The sequence below is a fragment of the Malaclemys terrapin genome, chromosome 5 (genome assembly GCF_027887155.1).
Source record: "Malaclemys terrapin pileata isolate rMalTer1 chromosome 5, rMalTer1.hap1, whole genome shotgun sequence".
In the NCBI taxonomy this organism is placed as follows: Eukaryota; Metazoa; Chordata; order Testudines; family Emydidae; genus Malaclemys; species Malaclemys terrapin.
Genome location: NC_071509.1, coordinates 33,227,385 through 33,244,927, shown reverse-complemented (window position 1 = coordinate 33,244,927; position 17,543 = coordinate 33,227,385). Strand labels below are relative to the sequence as shown.

Here is a 17,543-nt window from a genome sequence, read left to right as displayed (position 1 = left end):
TTTAGATGTCTAAAATGGAATAAGAACGAGGAGTACTTGTGGCACCTTAGAGACTAACATCAGATGAAGTGGGTTTTAGCCCACGAAAGCTTATGCCCAAATAAATTTGTTAGTCTCTCAGGTGCCACAAGTACGCCTCGTTCTTTTTGCTGATACAGACTAACATGGCTACCACTCTGAAACCTGTAAAATGGAATAAGCACTTTTTGGCAGGTGAAGGAGGAGAGATGGCTGTGCTACATGTGAAAAAGTAAAAAGACAGTGTTCTAGATTCCCACATGGCAAGGTCTAATGTTCTGACCAGTGCACATATATATCAGGTAAGATGTGCACAATAATACTGCTTTTCTTCATATATATAACTTGAGGTTTTCAGTCTGACTGACAGAAAGACTAAAAATACCACAGCTCTATGTGCAGAGACAAGAAATGCAGCACTGGCTTTCATTTAACATATTTTAATGCTTTCAGGAACAAGATGGTGCCAGGTTGAACAATGCACATCACTAGTTGCTGTAGATAACCAAGAGAAAGCAATAATATTGTGCACATCTTGCTTCTTGGGAAGTTGATAAAAACATGTAATTTTAGAACATATCAACCCTGCATGAAATACAAATCAAAAGGATCAATGTAACACTGAATACAAGTCTTCATAGCAAGCAATTATGTTTATAAGGATATATAAAACAGAATATTTAAAGTGAAAAGTCCTTTCCTAAGAATGAATACCAACAAGATCTGGATTAAATTGCTAGTTACTGGTGAAAACCTACTGCAGAAAGCAGGAGAGGTTACTCCCCTTGTGTAGTAACTGTAGTTCTTTGAGATGTGTACCATTATGGGTGCTCCACTTCAGGTGCTTTGCCCCCCATGGGAGGGAGATTTTAGTTAGCACTGCCTGTTCAGCCCACACATGCACCCTACACAGCCACATGCTCCGCACCAAGGCTATACAGAGCTGCAAGGGCAAACCACCCTCCGTTCCTTCTCTTTTGCAAAGAGTATAAAGAGAAACTCCAAAGCAGAGGGGAAGGAGGGCAGTAGTGGACCACATAGGGAGAGACACATCACGAAGAACTACAATTACTGTACAGGGTGAGTGACCTCTTCTTTTTTGAATAGTGTCCCTAAGGGTGCTCCACTTCGGGTGACTACCAAGCAGTACTCACTGGGGGTGGGAAAAACTTTGGAGTTGAGTCCAAAACTGAACATACTATAGTACAGCCAAACACAACATCTGAAGCTGAGTTGTGGATTACTGCATAATGTTTCAAAGAAGTGTGTATGGAGGTCCAAGTTGCAGCTCTATAGATCTCAGCAATGGGGACATTCTTAAGACCACAGAAGTAGAAAGGGGTCTTGTTGAATGGGCTAGGACCCTAGAAAATGGTTGAAGATTATTAGCTTGAGAACAAGAGATAATGCATCCAGATATCTATCTAGGGTCTTGATTGAAAATTGAGGATCCCTTAGACCTTTCAGCAAGACAGACAAACAACCTGGAAAATTTTCTAAATGGTTTAGTCCTGTCCAGGTAAAAGGCTAATGCCCTCTTGACATTGAGTGTTTGCAGTACCACATCCTCCCTTAGTCCAGTGTGGTTTAGGGAAGAAAACTGGAAGATGAATGGTCTGGTTAATATGGAACTCAGAAGACACCTTTGTAAGATTTGGGGTGTGGCTGTCGTGTAATCTTATCCTTGAAGAATATTATGAAGTGGTGATGTATCATTAGAGCCCCTATCTCTCCAACTCTTCGAACAGATGTATTGGTTACCATGAAGGATATTTTCATTGATAAGTTAAGTACAGAACAGGGTGCCATTGGCTCAAAGGGAGGTCTCATAGGCATCCAAGCAGCAAATTAAGGTCCCAAATCTGGGTAAGATATTTGACTTGTGGGAAGAGATTCCTCAAACCCTTGAGAAACCTTACCATCACTGGCTCTGCAAAAGCTGAGAAACCTTCCACCCAGGGAATGAAAGGTTGTAATGATGAGCAACTGTACACTCAAAGAACTCAAAGGCAGCCACATCATCTTTAATTCAAGGACATAGGTGAAAGGTGTCTTAGACTGCACCAGTGGCTGATTCCTGATCATTGCTGTAGATAAGCATTACAGGTAGATCACTTCCTACCCTTTTCACTTCTTCAGAACAGGGTATTTTTAACCCCACAAACCATCGATAAGTCATGCTTTGAGACAAAGAACTTGGAGGCTGGGGTAAAGAATATGACCGGCATCCTGAGAGAGAATATGAGGGGTAGCCTGGAGGGTGATTAGTTGACAAACTGCCAAGTGGATGAGGTAAGGAAACAACGCTTGTAGCGGGTACGTCTGAAACATCAGCGTAACTCTGGCCTTGTCTTACCTTATTTTGATCAACACCGACATTAGAGGTGTTGTGGAAAATGCATACAACAGACCTGAGTCCAATGAAGGAGAAAGGCATCTCCCAGTCAGTGGCAACCTAGTCCCCCGCTCAAACAAATGGGAACACTTCCTGTTCATAGCAGTGGAAAAGAGTTCTACCTGCGGAATGCCCCAACACTGTTCCAAAGTCTCACTGCTCCAGTGCAGAGGGAGGGTCTTCTCACTCCCCCTTCTTGGTTGATATAAAACATGCGTCATATTGTCTGTCATGATCTTTACATATTTGCCTGTGATCAATGGCAGAAAATAGAGACAGTCATTGCTGATTGCCCTGAGTTCCATTAAGTTGATGTGTAGAGGGGTCTCACGAGATGACCACCTGCCCTGAGCAGTGTGAGTGTCAAGATGTACGCCCCATCCCCACAGAGATACATCTGTTGTTATTACAACTGTTGGGGACAGTTGAGTAAAGGATGTTCTTGTGCAAATGTTGTGAGGGTCTTTCCACCAATCGAGATTAGTCTGTTCAAGCTGTGTTTGCTCAGAGAATAAAGAGTTCTGAGTGACCCCTGCAGGCACTGCATGTGTAACCTTGCCTGGCTTATTACAAAAGTACCAACTGCCACATGCCCCAACAATTGGAGACTGATGTAAGTTTTTGACTGATGTTTGGGGCCTGACTTGAATTGTGGTGACTAAATTCAATAGGGTTATAAACCTGTGTTTTGGGAGGCAGGCTCTGGCTGTTACTGCACTGAGGTAAGCTCCTATGAACTCCAATCTTTGCAAGGGGTCAAAGTGGACTTTTGAATGTTTAACTGAAGTCCCAGTTTGAGAAACAGTGATATGGCCTTTTGAGTGGCCAACAAGGTCTTGTTGTAAGAATGCCCCTTCAGCAAAATGCCCCAATCGCTGAGATGTGGGAATATTAGAATTATTTTTCTGTGAAGGTAAGCTGCCATCACTGATAAAGACCTTTGAAAACAGTCTAGGAACAGAAGAAAGGATGAATGGGAACACACTGTATTGAAAGCAGTCTTGTCTTAGAGTGAAATATAAGGAGTGGAGAGGGTGGGACACTGGAAAAGGGGATACAGGGGTAAGTGACAGGGGGACTGGAGGAGAATAGGGGCAAGGTGCCTGTGAGCCCCACATTCCCCTCTCATGTGTGTGCCATGATCTGGGAGCTCCAAACCCATCTATAGGGGTGTGACCCTGCCCTCCTTATCTGAGCCAGGTTCTGAAGGGGGTTAGCCTGGTCTGATCCCCTCTTCCTACCTCCTCATGAGAAAAAAATTAGGTTTTTAATTCTGTTTTCTCATTTATTTTAAATAAAATGTCCCCTACAAAATGTAAAATAGGTGACAGCTTCTACAATTTCCATCAAATATGTATCATTATATTGTACACCCACATAAATGTGGTCATAATAACCACGAGTAGGAGACAAGTCAATACTGCAAAACCAAACCAAACCAAAAAGATCATGAGGGTTCAACGCAGATTTAAAATGAGTTTGCTTTAGTTGTGTTCACACCCCTTTTGTGTTTCCTTTCGGAAAACGCTGAAAAGATTTTGTCTGGGAAGAATGCTTTGACAAGCTTACTCAGGATTCTATGCTGCTGGCTTTTGGCCTGGTTTCAGAGAGGGAAGATTCCTTGCAGCCTGTTTAACTGGTTTGGTGTGGACCTAACCTAAGTACCAGCTCAGCTCTTACGTTTGCACCTGGGAGCTTTCTTGCTGGTGGTAGTTGGGGTCAAATAGTGGTGAAATCTTTTGGCCTTTTGCTTCCCCTTGCAGTCGCAATCTGACAATTCTGAGGAAAGAGAGAGTGCTGCCCCATGGTGCTTCCCCATGAAGTTTCCTCAGAAACCTAGGAGAAGGTATTTTTGAAGATAGTAATTTTGAGGAGGAAAAACCTAAAAGCCAATGAAGAAAATTAGAAAAATGTAGTTTAAAATAGTCCAAAAATCCTATGGAAAGCTTATTACAAAAGGAAATGTGGAGCCTTTGTCTGCACAGGTTTGGAAGCAGAGGGAAATTCTTTCTCAGAGCTGGTCCTAAACCCTGGCTCATAACCAAAGATCTAGTTTGCCTCCAGTTGCTAATGGAGGGAAATGCCCCACTGTAGAGGCATGTCTGACATGGAGGACACAGAGAAATTGCAATTTCACTTTTGTTTATGCAGTTTCAGGTGATTCAGGTAACACTAACTTTTAGGCCACACTACAGGCTAGGAAATCACCCGTGAAGAAGAATAAAAGAGAAAGATTGTTTGCATGTATTTGTTCTGAAAAAAAAAAAGTGTAAATATCTTGTAGAAACTTACCCTTTCTTTTCAGTTTAACACATACCATTCTATATACCATTTTTCATATTAAGGTAATTTTCCAATTGAAATTATGTGCTTAAGAAGTAGTAGTCTTTCAACTCCATAAAGTCTGACACTACATTTTGTCAAAAAATATTTCTTCTTCTAAATGTCTACTGCAAAATCTGACGTTAGATCCCAGACAGTAGGAGATCATACACGTTTTGTCTTGAACTGTAATTTATTGTATTTGCATTCACCTGTAAATGGCAGATGCTGGATAAGATCCTGTGTCATAACTGACCCTCACTCGACCACGGTACAGCTCCACTGCTATATGATCTCTGTCACCTTTGTACAGCAGGATTCCACTGTCCTCATCTGTGGCAATCTAGTGAAAAAAGAAACACTAATTTATAAGGAAATGAATCCAAATAAACCTGACATGCTAAATGGGTTGCACTCATTCCCATGGTCATTACCAATATTTCTTTCTTTGTTATAAAACATTAATTGGGATAGTCAGATGATAAACATCCATCATTTGTGATGCTAATTTCAATGGTGATTCTAGTTCTCTGTAGGTCAGAGAGTCTAAAGTTTTTAACTGACTAATGACAACTTTTGTATGTATGCATTTGTTTTATATGTATGCATTTCTCCCCCATGATACATGATCAGGACACATGTCAACTTGCAGTGATTTACGATGAAGAAAATGACCATCGCTCAAGATCAGTTTTTGCCAATGTACCCCTTCTTACCTGCAGAGTGATGTTGGTCTGAGGGCGGACCTTGCTTGAAGGAATTTGCAAGTAGGATTCTTTGTTCACAAAGTTTACGCTAACCAGCTTTTCGCATTTGTCACCCTGGTAACCTGACAAACACTGACATATCGGTTCATTTACTTTTATGATGCACTGAGCTCCATTCTGACACTCATAGTTATCACAAGGGCTGGTACGAGGGAGAACCATTGGTGGTGAAAACTCACAAAAAAGGCCACTAAATACAAACACAAAAACCAGTATTTCAGACAAAATCACCCCGTGGTATGATAAAAATATAAATGTTTGTCCTGTCTTCAAGTCTCTCTCACCTGTACCCTTCTGGGCATATACATGTATACCCATTCACTGCATCAGTACACTGTGCTCCATTTTTACACTTGTTGTCTTGACAGTCATCATAGTCAATATCACAGTGTTCTCCTACATATCCAGGTGTGCAATCACATCTATTGAACAGGAAAGTATATTAGTTAGTACTATGCCTGTCTATAAAAACAATATACATATGAAAATGCCAGAGATGGAGTATTTTATGAACTCATTCTGAAGTGCAGCACCATTTCGAAAATCAATTTTTCGAGTCACATTTTAACATAATGCACTATTAAACTTTAGTATGGTGTTGAGAGCCTGTATGTACTGATTAATTACATCAGAGATCTCCAAACTGTGGGGCGCATCCCTTTAGGGGGCACTGAGGAATGTTCCGGGGGCATCCAGCTCTGCTCCTGGCCCCAGTCCCGGCTGCTGGCCCCACGCCCCCGGCTGCCAGCCTCGGCTCTGCTCCCAATCCTGCCCCTGCCCCCATCCCCAGCTGTGGCCCCAGCCTTACCCTTGTCCATGTCCCCCAACCCTGGAGCAGTGGCCCTGCTCCCAGCTTTTTTTAAGTTCATTGTCCTTATTCTGCTGCTCTCACTCTTTCCTTAGAATCATGAAATCTATCATTTCATGATCACTTTCATCCAAATTGCCTTCCACTTTCAGATTCATTACCAAATCCCCCTGTTAATCAGAATCAAGTCTAAAATGGCTTCCCTCCTGGTTACTGCCTTCATTTTCTGAAACAAAAAGTTGTCCCCAAGAACTTACTGGAAATATTGTGGTTTTGCCATATTACTTTTCCAATAGATATCTGGATAGGTAAAGTCCCCCATTACTACCAGGTCTTATATTTTACCCCTTACATTGTGGTTACTGATTACCTGATATTATATCAAGTATATTTAGTGTAAATCTGAAGGGCCCTCATGAATCATTCTGATAGTTCTGCTTGGAATATGTGAGTAATGTACATCCACTCAAAATAAGTAAATATGGTAAACTTAGTTGCTGGGAGTCAGAAAAATAGTCCAAGACTTGTGTTCTTGTGCAGAATATTTTCTTTGTCAGTTATTAGACAACAATGAATGATGGAACATTGCATTTACACAGGCATGTTAGAGTGATCGCAACTGTTTTTTTTAAATTTCAGCTAACAGAATTGAAAAGAACTAACTCTGTTGCCTATTAACCAAAGTGGTCGCAGTATGGTTATTTTTATTTTATTTAACATAAGAAAATAAAAACTGACTTGAAGTGGTGTATTTTCAATACTGTATGCATAGCTTTGACAATGCAAATCTCATCATTAACGTTAATGGGAGTTCTTCAGTTAAAGCCTCACACATTAAGTTGAATGAGTGCTCAGAATTATTTAGCTCACAGATCAATGGACAAGATTACAAATCCATACTTGCAATAACACAGCTGTCTAAAAGTTAACTATATGTTCTCTCTTTTACCAAACTCCTAACTACATCAGTCTTTGTGATTACCTCACTGATTTTTCACTCAGTCTCATACTTTTATGCCTACAACTTGTTTAGAAGTACTGAATCTAAATTTAAATGCCTATAACTCTTTAAATTAGGCCCATCAATAAAAATGTATCCAAATCTGTCTTAAGTCTTTTATCTGACAACAAGAAATGAGTAAGTGAAGGAAAAACGAGTATAAAGCACACTATTAAGAAGTTAAAAAGCTGACTAAGTGAGATACATGCTCAAAACTACTGAATGTGTCATTTTCTGGTTTAAAATCTCGAAGTGTAATACGTAAGTTTTATGTTCTATGTAACAAAGTACAAGAAGCAATGATAGTTTTATTGATTGACAATATGAAAATGAATAAATGCATATAATGTACAACAATGTTCATCAAAATAACTCTTAATATTTTGATCCAACAATCATTAGCTCCACTGAATGTACATTTGAATATTTCCAAATAAAGTCTGCCTTTTTAAAATAACCTGTTATTTAAAATGTGCTAAGAATATCAATTTTAATGGCATAAGCTGATTTTGAACACAATAAAATATATCACATAAAACAGGTTGCTCATGAATGACAGTTGAAAGCAGCAGGTTCCCTAAATCTACTAATCTAAAGTCCATTAAAATACTTTTTAAGAGTGCATACTAATTAATGTTAATAAGGATGTCTTGTAATTAAAGATTAGTCTTCCTGGTGATGAACTTCCTTATTTTATAATGGCTTTAATGTATCTTACTAATAACCTGTCTTGTAATTACTACTCAAAAAGCAGTACAATAATCCCTCTTTAATTTAACTTAATTATTCCCTTCACAGTCCAAGTTTCCAAAAGGATTTTGTGTAGACTGTCACAGAGAATGAAACTCTCCATTCTTCATTGGTCCTATTTAATCCACACTACTGAAAAAACAGTTAATTCACTAGATACTTTTCAAGTTAATGCATAGGTATATATGAAAACAAATGGGTCAGGTTCTGCCATTGATATGTGATCACAATTATTATGAATGTGTATTGATAGCAGAATTGACCCACATGAAAACAAACCCTGAAGGGGTGGAGTAGAATAAGAGAATGGTAGAAATAGTGTAGTTGAACTATGACAATATTTTATGCTTACTTGTATCCTTTGGGTGTCAGGATGCACTTTGAGTCATGTTGACAAGGGTTCAAGTCTTGGGCACAGAAATCTAGTTTCTCCTCACACAACTCACCTGCAAAATAATATACACTGTCAGTTCAGGGTGAATACCACACTGCCCTGACAAAATTTGTCTTTATCTCAATAGCAATGCTTACTATAATCAGCCACTGTGATTTAAATTGGTAACATGGAAAAATTCTATACTTTATAATATGTAAGCAATTGATGTATTCTGATTTTTCCTGATATCCTTCAGGAAACAGCGTCTCCAGACTGGTCTTTCCCATTGAGTCAACAGTATAAATGCAATTTCTTGCACTTAAAATTAGGTTGCTGTCAAGCAATTAAAAAAATTAATTGCGATTAGTCTCACTGTTAAACAATAATAGAATACCATTTAAATATTTTTTGGATGTTTTCTACATTTTCAAATATACTGATTTCAATTACAACACAGAATACAAAGTGTACAGTGCTCACTTCATATTTATTTTTGATTACAAGTATTTGCACTGTAAAAAAAACAAAAGAAATCGTATTTTTCAATTCACCTAATACAAGTACTATAGTGCAATCTCTACCATGAAATTTGAACTTACAAATGTATAATTATGTGCAAAAAAACTGCATTCAAAAATAAAAAAAGTAAAATTTTAGAGCCTGCAAGTCCACTCAGTCCTACTTCTTGTTCAGCCAATCACTCAGACAAACAAATTGGTTTACATTTGCAGGAGATAATGCTGCCCGCTTCTTGTTTACGTCAGCTGACAGTGAGAACAGGCGTTCTTCTCATGGCTCTCTTATAGCCGACGTCGCAAGATATTTATGTGCCAGATGCGTTAAAGATTCATATGTCCCTTCATGTTTCAACCACCATTCCAGGGGACATGCGTCCATGCTGACGATGGGTTCTACTTGATAACAATCCAAAGGAGTGCGGACTGACACATGTTCATTTTCATTATCTGAGTCAAATGCCACCAGCAGAAGGTTGATTTTCTTTTTTGGTGGTTTGGGTTCTGTAGTTTCTGCATCGGAATACCTTGCAATGCCGGCTACAAAAGTGCCATGCAAATGCTTGTTCTCAGTTTCTGGTGACATTGTAAATAAGAAGAGGGCTGCATTATCTCCTGTAAATGTAAACAAACTTTTTTGTCTTAGCGATTGGTTGACCAAAAAGTAGGACTGAGTCGACTTGTAGGCTCTGAAGTTTTATTTTGTTTTGTTTTTGAGTTCAGTTATGTAACAAAAAAAAATCTACATTTGTAAACTGCACTTTCACAACAAAGAGACTGCACTACAGTACTTGTATGAGGTGAATTGAAAAATAAAATTTTCTTTTATCATATTTATAGTGCAAATATTTGTAATAAAAATAATATACACTTTGATTTCAATTATAGGATAGAATACTGTATGAAAATGTAGAAAAACATCCAAAATATTTAATACATTTCAATTGGTATTCTATTGTTTAACAGTGTGATTAAAACAACGATGAATCACGATTAATTTTTTTGAGTTAATCGTGTGAGTTAACTGCAATTAACTGACAGCCCTACTTAAAATATTTTGCACTTTAATGTAATTATCTACTTCTGGTGACTAGGAATACACTATTGCCTCTATCTTCTCTCACTGATACAAACAGGCCATCAATATTCTTTTCCCCCTAGTTCAACATGAGCAAATTACACATAGTGATATTATATATACACGCATATATAATTAATGGGCATATATCCTGCCCATACTGCGCTTAGGGATCCACAAATCTAGTGGGTCCTGTAGATTCCAAGGATTGCCCCTCTTGGCATTTGCTCCAATTAGCAATGGAAGTAGAGTGAGCAGAGGAGAAGCAACACGGGGTACTGATGGAAGAAAAGCTGAGAAGACTGGGGATCTCAAACACTCATTCTCACTACTGAGAGCCCTTTGCTGTGAGGAAGCAGAAAAGCTGCCACCCAACTGCTTTGACACCACACTCTCACCCATCAGTGCTTACTGTCTGTTTCCTACAGTGGCTCCATGCAACTGCCACCATACATAGGGAAGTAGTACACAATGGCTTCAGCCTCTTTCCCTGATTATTACAGGACATGAAAATTGATGCAGGAGGACAAAGAAGGAGGCATGAGGTGAGGAGTGCGACAGTACCATTTGGGACTTTTTTTCCCTAAAGGGTGAGAGAGTTGGGGAAGGGAGAAAGAGGAGAGATACTAGTGTGGGTTAGAATATACTTTTTGGGAGAGTGGCATTGGAAAAGAAGTGTGTATGTAAATCCAAATATTGTTGTGCTCTGGATGTATCTGATAAAAAAGCAGCTAATTCACATAGTTAATCGTTCACTTATTCCTCCTTATAATCATGTGAAACAATCTACAATAATGTTTACAATAAAGATTTTATTTTGTGACTACTTTACAGTAACCACGAGAGAAACCTTGTTTCCTTATTCAGCATATTAGTTACTATCGTATCTTTTTATGTGGTCAAGGAGTGGGTAATTTTTTGCTGGGCATGTGCCACACTTGTAGAACACTGTGTTTTAGATCAGTCTCTATAAATACTCAAGGTAAGGGATGACATTTTCCAGGCAGTCAGGGGGATTTGGACATATATTCTATTAAAAAACATGGAAGAGTTATAAATGTCTGTGACCATGATCTTTAGCATCTCCAGTCTGACCGGAAGGAAGTCTGTGTATATGAAGGAGTAAGGGGTACATGTGCTGAGTGAGTTTCTGAGGTTCTACACAGTAACCATTCTTCTTCCCTTCCTATGCTCCTCCAACACACGAGACAGACTTCTAAGCAAGATAATGGAGTGGCTGATACAGGACTTGATTAATCAAGTATTAAAAGGACAGTAATGTAATTAATGCCAATCAACATGGATTTATGGAAAATAGAGTCTATCAAACTAACTTGATATCTTTTTATGATAAGATTACAAGTTTGGTTGTTAAAGGCACTAGTATTGAATTAATATACTTAGAGACTTCTGTAAGGTGTTTGACTTGGTAGTGCACAACATTCTGATTAAAAAACTTGAGTGATATAAAATTAACATGGCACACATTAAATGGGGAATCATCATCAATGGGTGTTTCCCCAGTGGGGTCCTGCAGGGATTTATTCTTAGCCCTATGCCAAATACCTTTTTTTAAATCAGTGACCTGGGAGAAAACAAAATCATCACTGACAAAGTTTTCAGATGACACAAAAATAATTACTAGGACAGGTTGCTGACTCAGAGCAATCTGGATCTCTTGGTAAACTTGGTGCAAGCAAACAGTATACATTTCAATATGGCTAAATGTATACATCTAGGAACAATGAAACAATACTTGCAGGATGGGGGACTTGAGGCGGAGTAGAGAGGTTACTTTACCTCTGTATTTGGCACTAACATGACTGCTGCTAGAATATTGTGTCCAGTTCTGGTGCCCACAATTCAAGAAGGATGTTGATAAAGTGGAGAGGGTTCAGAGAAAAGCCACGAGAATGATTAAAGGATTAGGAAGCCTTATAGCGAAAGACGCAAAGAGCTCAATCTATTTAGATTAACAAAGAGAAGGCTAAGGAATGACTTTGGTTACAGTCCATAAGTTTTTACACAGGGAACAAATATTTAATAATGGGCTCTTCAATCTACCAGAAAAAGATATAATACAATCCAATGGCTGGAAGTTGAAGCTAGACAAATTCAAACAGGAAATAAGGTGTAAATATTTATGTTTGTGCTGTTCTAAACTAAACACGCTATTCACAAGCACTAGAGGTAAAGTCAAGACAACCTGTAAAGTACTTTGCAGCCATCTGTTGTAGAAAAGCTTGTTTTTGAATTCCATGGCAAGTGTTAACTTAATCTACAGTCCAGTCACAAAGAGGGGTGTTAGTATTCACCCTGGAGAACTAGACTTGCAGCTGAGAAAATTCACACAATATTCAACATACAGCAATGCAGATCTAGACTTGGCCATCAGAAAATCCATACCAACAAGATCCATGCAAAGCTTTCCAAAGGGGTTTGGTAGCACACTGCCAATCTATTAAGACATATTTCCTGTAGAGCTGCACTGACTTAATAACACAGACTGCCAATCTCATAAAGCCATGCCAATGTATATATGAATTAATAACACAAGTCCATGATCTCCTGACACAGGCTGCTCGATGGTTCTCAGGGAAATTGCCAATAATAATATTATTAATCAATATATACGGGCAACTGAAGAAAGTTCAAACACAGGCCACTAGGGCTGACTAACCCACAGGACTTGAATTCTGTCCCGAAAGCCTCTTGCCTTGTCTGTCTGTCAAATGTAAGATTGTTATTAGATCAGTGCACAAAGAATCCTAAAAAAGAATCCCACAACATAACAATATCAAACCAAACACAGACCCTTCTCTTCTGAAGGAGTGGTATTCAAATAAATAAATGGTTAAGAGGGAGTAATTCTTCACGCACATAAAATCAACTTGCAGAACTCACTGATTAAGAGATTACAGAGGTAATTTTTTTTTTATATTTAAAGGGTGAAATACATCTTGGCAGAGAATTTGAGAGAATTCTAACTCCCGTGATCATAAACTGAAACAAACAAAAAACCTGTTTTATTTACTTAATTTATGTATGTTCTATAGGCTAGAAACATTTTTTAAATGAAAGGTTTTTTTTACTTCTGGAGTACAATTCTTCATTAAATTATATGACTGTGGAATCACATAATATATTATGTCCTGATCCTGAGTGATATGAAGATGTCCCTGCAGAATGCTACTGAAACTCAGTATTCATAAGATTCAGGCACAAAACCTCCTATAAATGCCCCCAAGTTTCTTCTTACTCATGCACCAGAGGCTTTCAGAAACTTTCACTATCAGCCACTATATGCCTAATGAAGTAAGAAGGCAATCCCAGCTCCAGAATACCAGGGGACTTTCTAGCTCCCAAGAGTCAATAAGTAACTTGACAAAATTTGGAATCCTACAGACTTCACAAAGGACCCTTAGAAATAATTCAGTATTGAAAACCCGTAATACCTAGAAAAATCCTGTCTAATTGACATTGATATAACATGGACAATAATTCCATTATCACTAAAACAATGAGGAGTCTGGTGGCACCTTAAAGACTAACAGATTTATTTGGGCACAAGCTTTCGTGGGTAAAAACCCCCACTTCTTCGAACATGTATTGCTTGTTCCACTGGTTAGAGATTGTGCCAAAGGCTGCATTATTACTGGCATATTATCATTGGCCCTGACATTTTAAATTGCCTGGGGGACTGCCAAATGTGGCAGACTTCTCTGTGGAACAGGAATTTAACACTGTGCAATTCTCCTAATCCTCTAGATCTGGACATGGAGGGTGTACTGAGGTAAAGGGGGCATGGCAAGAGTATACTGCACTCTAGTAATTGTCAGCTGGCAAATGGCTCCAGTTTGCTCTAAACTACACAGAAGGCCAATATTCCTCACAGATAAGGGAGTTTAAAGCCCAATCCTCTATCTGTGGCCAGTGGATACTGGGTACAGTTGAAGGTCGAGGCCAAAAGTGAAACTCAGCTGCAAATACAGTTTTGTATTGTTTCGCCTGAAAATATAAGATCAATCCAACTTTGCTAGAATCTGGGCCTACAGTTGCCAAATGGTCTGAAAACATCAGCAACCACTTCTGAGGACCTGGTAAAAGTTTGATTTTTTATGGAAGCTTTGCACAATATATAGAGAGTGCAGTCTAAGGTGCAATGCCTGGGGTATGAACCTATTGTCCAATTAAAAGGTCTCCTGACTCTTGTTGACTTGAAGGGATACTACATAATGTGTTCTGGGAGTATGAAAGGAAGGAAAATATTTCCTTACATTTTTGAAAATATTTATTTCAAAAACCCAATGAGGAAAATGGACAAAATTGTTAAGTAAATCAAGAAGTCAGTCCAGACAGAAATATTTAATTCAAACAGTACATTAATAGGTAATCTAAGAAGGGAAATACTGCACTACAGCAAGGAAGTGGAAATCCTGTGGCCAATGTGGTGAAGAACGAACATAAAGAACCGTATGAACAAAGGCCAGGTTTTGAGTAAATATGGTCTATTTGATGAAAACAACCATGGATACTCTGAAAGATTTACAGACAAGAGAAGCGAACTAAGAACAAAGTTTTCAAAGACGCCTTAGAGTGGCCTCCAAAATTTGCACTTGTGAAATGTTATTTTTGCATCTGCATATATACAAGAGAAAAAACATAAAAATAAATAAATAAGAGATACAATGCCTAACTGCTCATTTAAGTATTTGCAGAAGCACAGTGGTAGGCACCCAAAATATAAATGAATACAAAAAATAAACTAAAAATTAAATAATAAAAAAACCTTGTAGCTGTTGAAGAATAAGCATGAAAAACTTAGTAGCAAATTTTTTAGGTGTAATGATTTGAAGAACACTTCTGAAAAAGTTGTTCCCAAGTGAGTAAATAGAGGGACAAAGACTGAAGTTCTAAATTCTCCAGAATTTAATCAGTATGGACAAGATGAAAGGGAGAAAATTAATTTACAAAAAGGAAGAGATAGTGACAAGAGTGAAACACCTACAAAAAGAAATGGCAGATTATGTCTTTTGTCTTTATTTGGAAGGAAAATTTTGGAAAGCCACCTAAATCAGGAATTGTAGCTCCTGTTTTTTTAAACATACTTCAGGTAAGAAAAATGGTTGTGATACTACTGTGCATCTTTAAATTCAACAAAGTTTCACTTCAATGTTACATGTGTACAGTCATCCACTCATTCACCCATTTAGTAAAATGATAACTGTGACTTTCATAAGTTCCCTGCCAAGTGATCAGATTCTTAAAGACTAGAAAACTGCTATACAACAAGTGTTATATTTTCTAAATCATTTAGAAGATCAAGCAATGATAGATTAATTAGTTTAAATAGTCAGTTCTGCAGAAAATATCAAAAACAATTCTATAAAATAATTCCACAGTTTAATTAGGAACAGGAAACATCATTTTATGCATCAGATATGTTGCTTAATTATTTTGTTCAACCTCAATCCTCCAATGGAATTCCACTCAAGTAAATGGGATTCTATGTGGGCATTGGGGACCGAGCTAACAGATCCTATTTCAAGAACAAGGCCTAAAAGTTCATCAAAGATATTTTTGTTATCTAAAATGGATGTTATACACTTGGACTGTCAAACAACATATTAAAGATGGTTGATTTACCAAAGGTGATCCTTGGTTATCTAGTGGGAAGAGTTTATCAATTGGTCAGACTTATATATTAGTTTTCTGTCCTTGCTAGATTATAATTTATGTTAATTACTTGAATGAGAATATTGAATAGCAATTATCCAGGTTTTCTAAAGCTAAAAACAGTAGCAATATAATAAATAATGAGGAACAATACAATCACATTCAAAAGGATTTAGATCATTATTATTGTTATTTTGGATAACTGGATAAGTAAATTGTATGTGTAAATTACTACATTATTTACAGATGAGTTGGGAGGTGGTGTAACAGAAAATGAAATTATAAATGAAATAATTTGACAAAGTACCAACCAAGAAAATTATCTGAAGGTATTACAGAAATATTCTTAAACCCATCAGCACTGCAGCAAAGGCAAATAGGATATTAGAATCCAAACCAGGAACAGATTCAAAATAAAATTGACTACTATTTTTTTCTTAATCACCATAACAAAGTATACAGTGTTCCAAAGCAATATGTGTGTGTGTGTGTGTGTGTGTGTGTGTGTGATTATTTTTTATTCTGTTAGACCACCATAAATTGTAAGTCTATTTCTGCAGTCTTTTTACTTTCCATGAAAGTTAAACAGTTTTTCCTCCTCATGTTTTTGATTGAAGTCACTAGTTATTAACTACATCTGATTCATACAGCAACCAGATTGTTTTAGAGAATGTTAGTTCTAGTTAAACTATATGGTGTTAAACTGGAAGGTTGAGAGTTTGACAAATTGTACACAAATCGAAGTACTGTATCATCTCTAAAACTATTAAAGTACTTGGCATATGAATAGGAAAATATAGCACAATATAAATGAAACTGTAACCACCATGCCAATTAAAACAAAAGAAGAAAGTTTTAAGTTGTTTTAACTAAGATTAAAATACAAAATTCTCAGTGGCATTAGGAAGCAGATTACAACTCAGAGTGTTAAAGTTCCATTGTAAACCACTGAAAATCAGATTACCAAAATTATTTTAAATATAACTTCTTACTCTGCCTCACCTCTGCATTATTCCAATTTTATACCAGTAGAATTCCGTTCATTTACATCCCATGCTAGTGGATCTCCAGTGCAAGACAGACCTTAGTTATTACAATGTTTAATGTAATAACAATTGGTATTGGCAGATAAGGACTGTGCAATAAATATTTTTTTAAAAAAATATATAACATCATGCAGAAGAATAATGAATAATGGCCTGATGATACCAAACAGTACTCATGGGAGCAGGCCCACTGAAGTCAATTAATCTAATCACATTACCAAGGATTGTGTACATTCTCAGGATCTGGCTTTTAATCTTGAGTGGAAATGCATCAAAATGAGTGGAATGATCACACTGCTCAAATAATAATTTACAATTGCTTGAGATACAATAGTTACATTAACTGGAATATTTTATTAGGAGCAACCCAGGGTGAGAGTAATAAAAGCATTTCTCTTTAAACTCTCATAAGTCACAATACTAAGGCCTTGATTCAGCAGGGTACTTAGGCACATGACTTAAACTGATATGCCTCTCACTTAAATTGGACTACCTAGGTGCTTAAAGTCAGGCATGTGCTTAAGAACCATATTTAACTGGTGCTGAAGTGCATTAGATGTATTTAAATTTTTACTCGTTACCACTAGGGCTGTGTAAATACTATATATTTGGAAATGTGTAAATCAGGTTATATAACTGGTTAGTGTAGTACTTCATTAAACTGAGAGAAATATTTAATTTCTATTATTCCTCTTTTTTCTTACTGAATTAACAATTAAGACATAAAGGCCTCTGCAATAAACAGACTTATACTGCTAGTAATTTATGATCAGCTAAATGCACTTTCATATA

The 17,543-nt window shown here is 37.4% G+C and overlaps 1 protein-coding gene across 5 annotated transcripts in view; it reads right to left on the bottom strand.

Moving 5' to 3' along the window:
* The window catches only part of SLIT2 (slit guidance ligand 2), a 422,038-nt gene that overhangs the window by 18,014 nt on the left and 386,481 nt on the right, over nucleotides 1-17,543 (bottom strand). For all 5 annotated transcript variants that reach the window (XM_054030535.1, XM_054030533.1, XM_054030537.1 and 2 more), the window contains 4 exons: nucleotides 8,413-8,506; nucleotides 5,787-5,924; nucleotides 5,452-5,692; nucleotides 4,948-5,078 (listed from right to left, as the gene is read on the bottom strand). In XM_054030535.1, the coding sequence (XP_053886510.1) occupies nucleotides 4,948-5,078; nucleotides 5,452-5,692; nucleotides 5,787-5,924; nucleotides 8,413-8,506 (604 nt within the window). The remainder of the gene's footprint in view (nucleotides 1-4,947; nucleotides 5,079-5,451; nucleotides 5,693-5,786; nucleotides 5,925-8,412; nucleotides 8,507-17,543) is intronic.